Consider the following 12,714-nt stretch of genomic DNA (forward strand, 5'->3'; position numbering starts at 1 on the left):
GGGACACTGTTGCTCCTGGGGTATCGGCGAGGACCATTCGCAACCGTCTCCATGAAGCTGGGCTACGGTCCCGCACACCGTTAGGCCGTCTTCCGCTCACGCCCCAACATCGTGCAGCCCGCCTCCAGTGGTGTCGCGACAGGCGTGAATGGAGGGACGAATGGAGACGTGTCGTCTTCAGCGATGAGAGTCGCTTCTGCCTTGGTGCCAATGATGGTCGTATGCGTGTTTGGCGCCGTGCAGGTGAGCGCCACAATCAGGACTGCATATGACCGAGGCACACAGGGCCAACACCCGGCATCATGGTGTGGGGAGCGATCTCCTACACTGGCCGTACACCTCTGGTGCTCGTCGAGGGGACACTGAATAGTGCACGGTACATCCAAATCGTCATCGAACCCATCGTTCTACCATTCCTAGACCGGCAAGGGAACTTGCTGTTCCAACAGGACAATGCACGTCCGCATGTATCCCGTGCCACCCAACGTGCTCTAGAAGGTTTAAGTCAACTACTCTGGCCAGCAAGATCTCCGGATCTGTCCCCCATTGAGCATGTTTGGGACTGGATGAAGCGTCGTCTCACGCAGTCTGCACGTCCAGCACGAACGCTGGTCCAACTGAGGCGCCAGGTGGAAATGGCATGGCAAGCTGTTCCACAGGACTACATCCAGCATCTCTACCATCGTCTCCATGGGAGAATAGCAGCCTGCATTGCTGCGAAAGGTGGATATACACTGTACTAGTGCCGACATTGTGCATGCTCTGTTGCCTGTGTCTATGTGCCTGTGGTTCTGTCAGTGTGATCATGTGATGTATCTGACCCCAGGAATGTGTCAATAAAGTCTCCCCTTCCTGGGGCAATGAATTCATGGTGTTCTTATTTCAATTTCCAGGAAAGTATTTTTCATCATTATGAATAGAGATTTAATTTTATCATGTTTTACAGTTATGAATGTGACTGAAGGTTATTTGTACTTCCTGTATATTGAATAAAGTCACAATTATTATGTTTTATTGTATCACATGACAATTTGGACACTGTGGGTAAATTGTCAGGTGCAAATTATCTGTAATACCTCTTGAGCGAGGCGATGGAAAATGTCACGTTATGTCCCTGTTACGAGACAGTTAAGATATTAGGATTTGTGTTTTGGGAATCAAGTCACGGAAAATATGAACTGTGATTGCAGAATGGGTAAATCAACATTTGCTGGCATTAAAATGTTCTCCCTTATTTCTTCAGCAAGGTTTTCGCTGTTTTTCATTGTTTCTCATCAAATTTTTTATTATTCACTGATGCAACATATGGAACCTAACATCTAACTTCTTCATTTCCCGAAAAACGTGTCATCATTTCACTGAACAGAAGAAGTCATTAAGACGATTTGCAACTGATGATGGATGCACAGGGCCCAAAATTAATAGTGTGAGGCAATAAAATAGAAGAATAGTATGACTGAAGGTAGTGTTATTCATACTTCCTGTGTATGAATATAGATTCTGATAACATGCAAGTTTAATTTTATACTATCCTTTTTGTTTGACATTACCCTCACTTTGGGCAATTAACTCACATTTATTGATTTCATCTCTGTGAAATTTTTTTACTTGCTGGAAAAAATTTGTATGTGTGGTTGATGCAAAGAGGTTGAAAAGCAGCAGAACACATTAGTAATTAATTGAATGAACTATTAGTCTATTGGTAATAAACTAAAATGAAATTAATCTCTTGTTCACCTAAAAGATACCTGCTTGGAAATACAACATATGACACTATTATCACCTTTAAATATTAGAAACGAAACAGGTACTGTGAACATGCTAGATTTGTGGTCCCAAATGAGCAAACAGTGCACTTGACAATGGTTTATAAAGTAGGTATAGGTTAACTAGGTCTTTGCCGCATGTAAAGTACAGTAAACAAGAGGAGAGAGACCACTTAACCACTAAAACGTGAACTTCTCACTTTCACTGCAGATGCACTCCACTGATTCAAAGACAAAATTTTTCTTAGGGCTCTGTATGTGTTGTTGGCGCCTTTGATGTTAACTCCCATATTGTCAAATGTTATACAGATGCCAAATTTCTGCAGAAAGTGTCCATTGTGATCTAATTCTCATTATCTGTTTTCCCAAAGAATGCAGTTTTTTTTTATAAACTATCTATTTTCAAAACCCAAGGAAGACTTTCAACTGTTCCTTTTTTACTTTTGCAATGAGGCTAATTGTCGTAACTTTCAAACTTCTCTATTAATGTATCTGATAGGGTTTTGCATTGTCAAGCAAAAACTATTCGAGTATGTGTGATTTTGGTGAGAACAGGGAAAGCAGAATGAGTGAGCTCATGTTTAGTAGTTTTGTGGAGAGCTGATGTGAATTTGAAACATATGGCATCAATGGGACCCTTCATTGCATTCTTTGAAGTAACTCGTATTCTGCAACAAATGGAAAATGTTGAATACATAACGAGAGTTTCAATTTTTGGCCATCTGTGTATGCTGGATACATGATCTGAAAGCCGGCATTTCAAATAACATGGCTTTTTAAAAAAGTATGGTAACTTGGTATCTTCAACATGTATGTTCACTGATGATGACCTATTCATACTAACCGCATTTCCCAATTTGAACTAAGTGATACATAATATTACATTTGTGAAGGTAAGTTTCATAAATAGAACCCTCAAACGAAACAGTAACAGCTATGTAAGTTCAGCACATGAAACCTCTGTGTATTTCCATATGATATACTTACTGGTTGTGTTTTGTGCAGCCTGTAGCTGCTGTTGCAGGAGGAGCTGTTGTTGCACAGAATTTAATGCCGACAGACCCGCTGTCTGCCCATTTGTTGTTGTCGAGTTTGTTGTATTCTGCAACTGCTGCAGCAACTGCAATAGAAAGGCATATTTTGCTTAAAACAGAAATGAACAAGTTGCAAAATAAAACTTAACTTTAAATTGACCTTACATTTGGCACAGTGTCTCAAATTAATCATACTGCTTATTCACTTGATTTTTACTTAATTTCACTAATTAAACACATTAAAAGTGGCAATAATGACATAGGAGCACAACTGCAATAGAAATATTAATCCTTCAACGGTCTCATCATTATTATTGGGCTCTGGTAACAAAGGAGGAATTTTGCTTCAGTCACAGGCAAACGTGTAATAGCACATCAAACAGATTGACTTCTTACACATTTTGCAACAATTTTTTGTCAGTCTTTTCTTTACTGTGCACGTTTTATGCATTTTCCTCCTGACCCCAGATCCATCTTTAACATTTCTGCTTTGGGCTTCTCAGTCTTCTTTACATATTGGTCTATAATGATTTAGCTTCTGCTGAAGATCCATATGAATTCCTGGGCTCTCCAAACTGCTTCCAACCAAATGAAGCAAAACTTATGTAAAAGACAATTGTTTCCACTTATGTTTTTCTTCTAATAAAAATCTTCACTGGTGCCAATGTAAATTACTTGTGCATTGATTCATCTCATCCTGATCACTGTAAAAAATATAACCATGGCCAATGGTGCAAATTTCTTGCAACAGTGTAAGAAACAAAATGTAGTCACCTATGGGACGTACTGAAGAAATTCTCGGTGCTTTTGTCACAACTATAAAATCAGGTCTTTGAAATACTCTCTCTGATGGTGGAACTTTATTCCAATTTGTCAGTTTGTTCCATCCAATATAGCAATGATTGTTTTCCTGAGGTGCTTCCTCTCATCTTCCTCTCTTTCTGAATATTCCTGTTCAACATCATTATCACAATGTGTGTCCACTTTATTTTCAGATGCTTCTTTAACTTCTGTATTATCCTCTTAGAAAAACTTTTTTTAAATTTCAATACGTTTTGATCCAAGAAGGTTATACGTCTTTCTGTCGATCCGTTATAGCCCATGTAAAATACTATGATTCCTATAAAATAAAGAAATTAGATGCCATTTATCAGTTTTATACTTGATATTCAGACAGTCATAGCTGTGGCGACTATCGACTCTACGAGTGATATACCTCTGCCATATCAGGTGCTCTGACCCATGCGGACCTATTGTGCGCCGCCATATTGCTTTCCATTCTGTTTTGTGTTGCCGACTGTATAAGACGACATAAACGTTCTCGCATAATAAAGTTGTATTAATGTATGTTGGTGTGTTATTTAATGATCGCCGTCGCTCCGCGTATCAGGAATAACCACATAGCAAATGATTGAACAATCCTGAAGCAAAGAAACACATCCTACATTCTGAATTAGCTCTGTGCTGCTTACAAACTATGTTGGCACCAAAATAAATTTGGTGTTTAAATGAAAGAGGGAACATATGTAGTATATTAAAGTCAACAATTGTCACATACCCCAACAGTGGAGGTGTCTCTCCAATACTGAAGCATGAAATAATGGAAACAGTCCACAAAAATTAAGCTATGAAAAGGAAGTCTCCACTGCAGGTGACTGTTGAGAAGCAACAGACAGAAAATTTCGACACCTGCCAATATGAGCTGTCGTGCCCGACTGGAGGTTAGTAATAATCTTGCAACAAGGTTCTTCATTTATAATAGGATTGAAATTCAATAGTAAGAAAAGATGGTGAAATGTGAATAGAAAAAATACACTGACAGAGAAAATGAAACTGAAGAGAAAGCCACCAGGTAAAATTATGAACTTGTCAGGTAATTAAATTAACGAAGTGTTAAAAAGAGATTACATTTCCTTCTATTGATTACACTTCACTGATATTTGTATTACAATAAACTATCCAGAAATGGCAAAAAGCTCAGTTATGTTTGCATTGTTCAAGGTCATGAGGTCACACATTTATAGGAGTATTCTCTCAACAACTACTACTTAGTGGTATGTTATTGCTATTTCAGAATCTACCCACCTATGAACGTAATAATCCCACCCCCCTAAAATTTTCATTAGGACAACATGACAATACAAGTAGTTTATTATACCATGCAGAGATGTGGTATTTTGTATTTCATGGTCATGCCTGTCTACAAATCCATTGCCATTCTACTATTACATATATAAACAATGTAGTCTTATACAGAAACTAAATTCTTTATTTACTGTGTTTTCAAGTTCACAGCTCACTCTACACAGAAAGAACCACATCGTCCCGAAGCATTACTATGTCTAGTAGTATAGCAGCTGAGCAGAAACTGAGTGTCATACTTCCAAGGCTCTCTGAAATGTTAAACTGAACAATCCATTCCCACTTGATACTTTTTGAAAGCCTGCATGCATAGTTAAGAATATATGTGAAGAACTTACGGCCAGATATTGAGGGTTTATACCACCCAGATTAGCTGTCGGTAAGCTCCACATGCTTGCCTGTAACTGCTGGAGTCGTTTCTGGTCTTTTTCCTTTTGCGTGTCAGCAAATTTCACTACTAAAGGTGAAGAACAGCCCTGAAAATTTATGTTTATGTTAGTGTTAGTGTTTATTATTGTATGGAGAACATCAACACAAAATTTAGACAGGCTACTGTAAATTTGATCAATGAGGGTATATTCTAATATATTGACTGGACATATTTAATTGCCATTCTGTAATGGAAGGAAGATTAAGTTTACTAACAGCACCTTCACTGTTAATTAGTCTTTACTTGACAAATATTTCTCACCTCGATTCAAACATGCATATTTCGTAACACAATTTATGAGGACAAAGTTAATTCACCATTAGAATAGTGAAGCATACAGCCTGAATAAAGGTGAAACACATGAACCACACAATATAAAGGGTAAGTTACAGTCAACATCTCTGTCATGCAACAAAAAATTGGCAATGCAGAAAACATATAAAATATTCGTTAACAAGTGAACTGCTCTCTTCTTTCTTTTGGTTTTAACATTTATGCATAGAGTAACTGTTAAGAGGATGAGATTGTTTCACTTGACATTTACATTAGAAAAGTGCACAAACACAATAAAATGAAAAATGGAGACAGTACACAATTCATTGTGCCTGTATAAATCTAGTAATTAAACTTAGAAACTCTCGGGAAAAGAAAAATGATGATATGTGGAATAATTCCACATCTGACCACCTGCCACACATGTGAAGTGAAAACAGCAGATTAACATAGTAAATAATACAGCAACAAATGAAACAGGGGAAGAAGAAAAGCATTAACAACAGTTTATACACATTCTATATCTTTTGCTGAAAAGAAATCCAAGGAACAGAGATTTCTACTTCACCCACAACAACAGGTATTCAATACAGTGCTTATCACAAACAAATTAACTAGACTTTGTGATGGTAACGCATATATACTACAATCAAGCTCAATTGTAAAGAAAAGCACTACTGCTAAGATAGTAAAACAAATTATTGTTAGTTGAAATATTTGTGGCTCTCACACTGATTACACCACAAACACAGAAATAACATCAATTAAATTGCATCAATTATATATTTGTACTTTATGCAGTTAGTAGTGAAGAAGTTTGAACTCCCATCCACACGTCAACTACTTCCCCCACCTCTGAATATGAACAGCCTTCTCCCTTAAAAACACGGTTGTATTTTCTCTACTGTGTAATAAGACGGTAAAATTTTTTCTTATTGTGCGAGTAAGAAATTCCTGATGCAGAATATCTTTCATTGCCTCATTTGGAAATTTATTCTCTAACTCTTGAGTGTGTGAATACAGCTGTACAACATAGAAATAGGTGGTTGTTACTGCTGCTGCTCAATTTTATCATAAAAACTGGTCTGATATACTCCATGAACTGATTTCAAGTATATTTTAAAATGTAAAAGAAACTGTGCTAAAACCAATGAAATTTCTTGATCATCATAAAAACTGCACAAAATGATCTCTTTACATTATTAAAACTTTCCCAAATCCTTAGTGAAGCCTATTTACCATGTAAGTATACTGATTTCATTAGGTTTTCTTATGTTTATGCTTCAGTTCATGAGAACAGTATACATTTTATTCCCGGACTGTGTGCTTGTTTGATAGTTTGTGATTGTACCTATTATTATTATTATTATTATTATTATTATTATTATTATTATTATTATTATTGGTCTACATTTACTGTTATTTTCCCACACTTATCCTGAACTTTCAGTACAATATGGTCATGAAACACTAATCACATCTACAAATCAATGGCATGGGACTGAACATGAACACTGGAGTACATATTGCTGTTTCCTCATCACATGCAGGCAGTGGTTGTCTGACAAATAATAGTGTAACTTAAAAATTTAATTAAAAGACACTGACCTCCATTGTTTGGGAATGGTGCATGGCCTTGATTGCATTAATGGCACACTGTTTGGAAGTGTATGTAACAAAGGCACAGCCTGAAACAACAACACACAGTTTCCATCACGAGTCTTCTTTGGGCCAACACAGAAGAAGGTATGGAGAAAGTTTACTTTGGGAAGAATATTCACCATAAAACACACAAACAAATATTAAAACATTAAACTAGTATTTTTAATGTGAGTGAGATACAGAAAAACATTTGTGGATTCATACGGACTGGAGTTGTAATTGCAACATAGTCAAATAAGTTATCCAAATTCTGAAATTTCAACAGATATGTGCACACACAGAACAACAAGGTCTAGTACACATACACACCAGATACCTACAAATTTTTTAACATATATACTACAAGCATATCAACAGGAACATAACACGATAAGCTGTAGCTTCATTTTACATTCACAGCAATGTTTAGTTTTATCACTCTTTGCAGAAGTTAAGACAAAAATTAATGATGTACTGAGAATGGCACATTCTGCAACAGAATTACACACACACACACACACACACACACACACACACACACACACACACACACACACACACACACACACACACACACCTCTGTCCTCCTTTACAGCCTATAAACTGGACACTCATTGTTATTGACTGGGTCTAGTAATGTGGTGAACACTAATTTGTTTACCATATTTGTCTAGTTTCTCAAAAATATTTGAGAGTTTAAGCCTGTAGCCTATCTTGACTACTAACTGTAAGCAGTACCATCGTCTTCATAATGTGATGTGGCATGCATAAAATGGCATCATAGACACGTTGTCTATAATGCACTACTGATCTGATCAAATCCAAAAGTATTTCTATGAAAGTGAAGCTCTTAATATTTCGTAGGAATCTATGTTGTTAATTACAAAGCACAAGATGATAAACTTGAGTGAAAATTATATAATGAAGAAAGATACCAGATTCATATTTACCTTAAGAATGGTACTAGCATAGAGTGAAAAAGGGGGAATGAGGCAGCAGGGGTGGGGTGGGGGGGCCCTTAAAGAAAAACAAAAAGAAAAGAAAATGTAAAATCATAATAAGAATTAATGATGTAAAGAATCATGTAGAATCAACCAATACTCGCGCATTTTAAAATGCAGTTATTAATACACGACACTGAAAAATTTTTTAGTCTCAGAATTACAACAGAAAAGAAGAAGAAAAATTTGCAGCAAAAATTATTTTTTTTAAATGCTGGGCCATCTGGAGCTCCCATTTCTGACACTTTCATTTGTGGCCAAACCCTGCACACGCTGTGAATTTGGATGAAATCAGTCATTAGAAGTAGATGTGATCCCCTTGTGAGTGGGGTCAATTAGCAAGCTATGAGGGGAATACAAAAGGGGATAGGGGCAGTCAGAAGCTGCAAAAGGTCATCATAATTATGTACGAAACAGACAAGAATACTAACACAATAAATCACTTGACTTGAAAGAATTGTGCTACATGTGAAGTATTAAAATATATGTAGTTAATGAAGGTGCCTGAATTGCCTTTGAAACAAGTATTCATTTCAAATTGGGGGAGAGGAAGGGTGCACAATGGAGAGCTGTTCACACCATTTGCCAATAACATCCGAATTATTCAATTAAAACTAAACAAATCACACATCAGTCTGAATTATGATCCTAACACTGATGTAATTTTGCTCAGAATGTGCCATTATGAAGTCAGTTTCAAGCAATGCTGAGAATATACCTCTTTACATATGATGAAGTAACTGCTGATGCAGTTGGGAAAATGACACACAGAACCTGTAAGGAAGTCACTGGCCACAGTAATTTTGTTCTTAGCACTGTAACACTCAATGTGCTGGTGATCTTAGAGATGGTAATAGAGACGTTAAAGATATACAAAAAATTAATGACTCTTTTTCGTGATAGACATGACATACAGAAATGAAGCAGATTTTATAAATTGACTGTAGACATTTTACCTTTGCTCTGACCATTGGTGTCTCGCAAAACTGTGCATTCTTCAATGGTGCCGAAGGGGCTGAACATAGCCCTCACGTCATTTTCAGAGCTCTTTTTTGAGAGCATGCCCACGAACAGCTTCCGCTCTGCCAAACAAAGGAAACTCAGTCAGTAAACTGAAGCATGTAAGGTATAAATTTTATACAAATGTTTTTAATGTATAAAATGTGTTTAAACTTTTTTTTACAGTTAGATTGTAATTCAGTACAAATGGAAAGCACACACTACACATTTTTTCTGTTAATTGTAAACAAATGGTTCATATCATTACTTTTGTATTGCAATAATAGCTGGATTTAAAATCAATTAGAAGGGAAGATGAAAATTTTAACTTCTTTCTCCAGTCAGACTATTAGTGCAATTCAGTCCGGAGCTGATGTTATGAAAAGAGTTCCAAAAGAGCTATTTAAAGATCACTTTTCTCTCTGTTATAGGCAGCAGTTTGACCGAGCTGACATGAACAAGTAACTCAGTGGATCACAAAATACACTTGATGCAAACACAGAAAATTACATAAAATGTACATTGGGATAATAAGCTATAGAAATTGTAAAGGCAGGAGCTAACAGTTCATGAATTAACAAGCACCCATAAAAAATACTAATGGTACATTTATCTATTTCTGCTAATGGCCTTGCTGCACTGCTAATACCGGTTCCCGTCAAATCACCGAAGTTAAACGTTGTCGGGGCTCGGCTAACACTTCGGCGGGTGACTATTCAGGTCTGCCGAGTGCTGTTGGCGAGTGGGATGCACTCGGCCCTTGCGATGCCAACTGAGGAGCTACTTGACTGAAAAGTAGTGGCTCTGGTCATGAAAACTGGTAACGGCCGAAAAGTGGTGTGCTGACCACAGGCCTCTCCGTACCTGCATCCAGCAACGCCTATCAGCTGAAGATGACATGGCAGTCAGTCAGGACCATTGGGCCTCCAAAGGGATGTTCAGATTGAGTGACATCTATTTGGAAAGAAAAGGGATGTATAATTAAAGTTCCAAGACAGCTATTCTATCCCTTGAGCAGTGATGAACTAACATTAGAATTACATGACTATCTGCAAATTACATGGGCTTAAGACGACCCTAACATCCTTATGGGTGGAACACAGGTATGAAGGGACTCAAATCCATAGTTTTATTATTAGGACTTCCACCTGTACAGAACAAGCTTGTACACACTACAGACCTAACATTCATCATACATTGTGCACAAGAGAAGTAGTAAAGTAATAACGTAATAAAAGGACTGGATGCATGCATTTGCCTCACCACTTCCTCAGACAAAATAATGTACACAAAACAGGTGATGGAATATTCATCAGTCTTATCAAACAGCTGTAACGTCTCGAGTGGACGGAAGACCACAACATAGTATTTCCATCCCCACCCCACCCCCCCTCCTTTCCCACTTGAGTTCCCTGATCTCAAACTAAATAACCTGGGGATCACCGTGATGGTATTTGCATGTCTGTTATCCACCAAGCACCACCTAACTATTGTGAGAACTACTGTCTACAGCACAATTCTTCACGCCCAAGAAGCAATCACTTGTATATTATATCTTTTGATTTCTGTGCTTGCAAACAGGAGCACCAGAAAATATTAAAATTGCCTTAGGCAGAATGCTACTGATTTTTTGTTCTCTTTCCCATAAATACCTCAGCACATTATGAGCCACACTCAACTAGTTTGTGATTTATTTTTCTATTGGGGCAAGTACAAATACAGCAACTATATTACTTTGTCAAAATAATTTTCTTTTTCTATGTTGTTGTTGTGGTCTTCAGTCCTGAGACTGGTTTGATGCAGCTCTCCAATGCTACTCTATCTTGTGCAAGCTTCTTCATCTCCCAGTACCTACTGCAACCTACATCCTTTTGAATCTGCTTAGTGTAGTCATCTCTTGGTCTCCCTCTACGATTTTTACCCTCCACGCTGCCCTCTAATACTAAATTGGTGATCCCTTGATGTCTCAGAACATGTCCTACCAACCGATCCCTTCTTCTGGTCAAGTTGTGCCTCCCCCCATGAACCATGGACCTTGCCATTGGTGGGGAGGCTTGCTTGCGTGCCGTGCTGTGCTGTGCCGTACCGTACTGTAGGTCAACCACAATGGAGGGGTATGTGTTGAGAGGCCAGACAAACGTGTGCTTCCTGAAGAGGGGCAGCAGCCTTTTCAGTAGTTGCAGGGGCAACAGTCTGGATGATTGACTGATCTGGCCTTGTAACAATAACCAAAACTGCCTTCCTGTGCTGGTACTGCGAACGGCTGAAAGCAAGGGGAAACTATGGCCATAATCTTTCCCGAGGGCATGCAGCTCTTTCTAAATGAAACTTTATCAACAGCTGTTATTGTCAGACACATGGAAAGACCCAAATGATGTGCTAAACATGAGTGACTGCAAGAAAGATAAATCAAATGCCTTCCTCAAGGTAGAACTATTGAACAAGTTTCTACGTCCTCAGGTAACTATCAGCACCTGTGAGAGACACTCCCAATTTGCTTGCCTGTGTCACAAGCTGCAAATTACTTCCCACTTGTTAATGGTTGGAACAGGTGGTAATTTGTAACTTCTGCACTACAACATGATCTGTCTGACAAACCAAAGAACGTAACACATGTGAAGTCAACATAATTCACAGACAAATTTTATGTTGTAATATGTGAACACAGACATTTGTACCAGATACTGTACCGTAAAGATTAGGGGCACGCTGTAACACATGCTGATGCCCACACACGAAAATGTGTTATGAGGCCAACACAGTATGAGGAGTACCACCCCAGTGATCAGCTGCCAAAGCATTTGCAACAAAGGACCCCAAATTGAAGTAACTTGAAAAAGTGCAGCTCGCATAGAACAGGAAACCAAACAAAAACTCAAATTGGCAGCACAGAGATTTCTGGAGTAAAGGTTGGTGCTTAGCAAACCGACAGGCTATTGAGGAATGGAACTTAGGACCAGGGATGGGCATAAACTTGCAACTGGATTCTTCTGTCATGTTACCCCCCCCCCCCAACTTCCCCTCATACAACAAATGAAAAAATTAATGCAAAAACTGAAGCATTCTAGTATGTATGTTCTCAATCATACTGTTATCATTTTTAAAAAGTTTAACAATCCAATAACCAATTAGGAAAATTACAATTATGTAAGCGGTGAGCATCACAAGACATGCTGTGAAAGAATACTAAATGCTCTCTACGAGTAACTGGAAAATGAAGTTACGAAGATCACTCAATGTAGAAATATATTACATCTAATTTCAACACGGAGACCCGATTGCTTTGAGGATGCCCACATTGAAATGTTATGAGTGAGCATTAGGTGGTTGTAATCTGAGAGGGAGAGATGCGCCTTCTCAACCAATTCTTGATTTGAAGGACTTTCCATGATCCACAGTCTGCAGTCCCTATATAAAAGTTTCTGAAG

The 12,714-nt window shown here is 38.0% G+C and overlaps 1 protein-coding gene across 38 annotated transcripts in view; it reads right to left on the bottom strand.

Annotated features, from left to right (window-relative positions):
• The window catches only part of LOC126278218 (CUGBP Elav-like family member 2), a 2,351,537-nt gene that overhangs the window by 48,258 nt on the left and 2,290,565 nt on the right, over window positions 1-12,714 (bottom strand). For all 38 annotated transcript variants that reach the window (XM_049978170.1, XM_049978179.1, XM_049978163.1 and 35 more), the window contains 4 exons: window positions 9,244-9,369; window positions 7,254-7,333; window positions 5,281-5,418; window positions 2,754-2,886 (listed from right to left, as the gene is read on the bottom strand). In XM_049978170.1, the coding sequence (XP_049834127.1) occupies window positions 2,754-2,886; window positions 5,281-5,418; window positions 7,254-7,333; window positions 9,244-9,369 (477 nt within the window). The remainder of the gene's footprint in view (window positions 1-2,753; window positions 2,887-5,280; window positions 5,419-7,253; window positions 7,334-9,243; window positions 9,370-12,714) is intronic.

Source organism: Schistocerca gregaria, chromosome 6 (assembly GCF_023897955.1).
Source record: "Schistocerca gregaria isolate iqSchGreg1 chromosome 6, iqSchGreg1.2, whole genome shotgun sequence".
In the NCBI taxonomy this organism is placed as follows: Eukaryota; Metazoa; Arthropoda; class Insecta; order Orthoptera; family Acrididae; genus Schistocerca; species Schistocerca gregaria.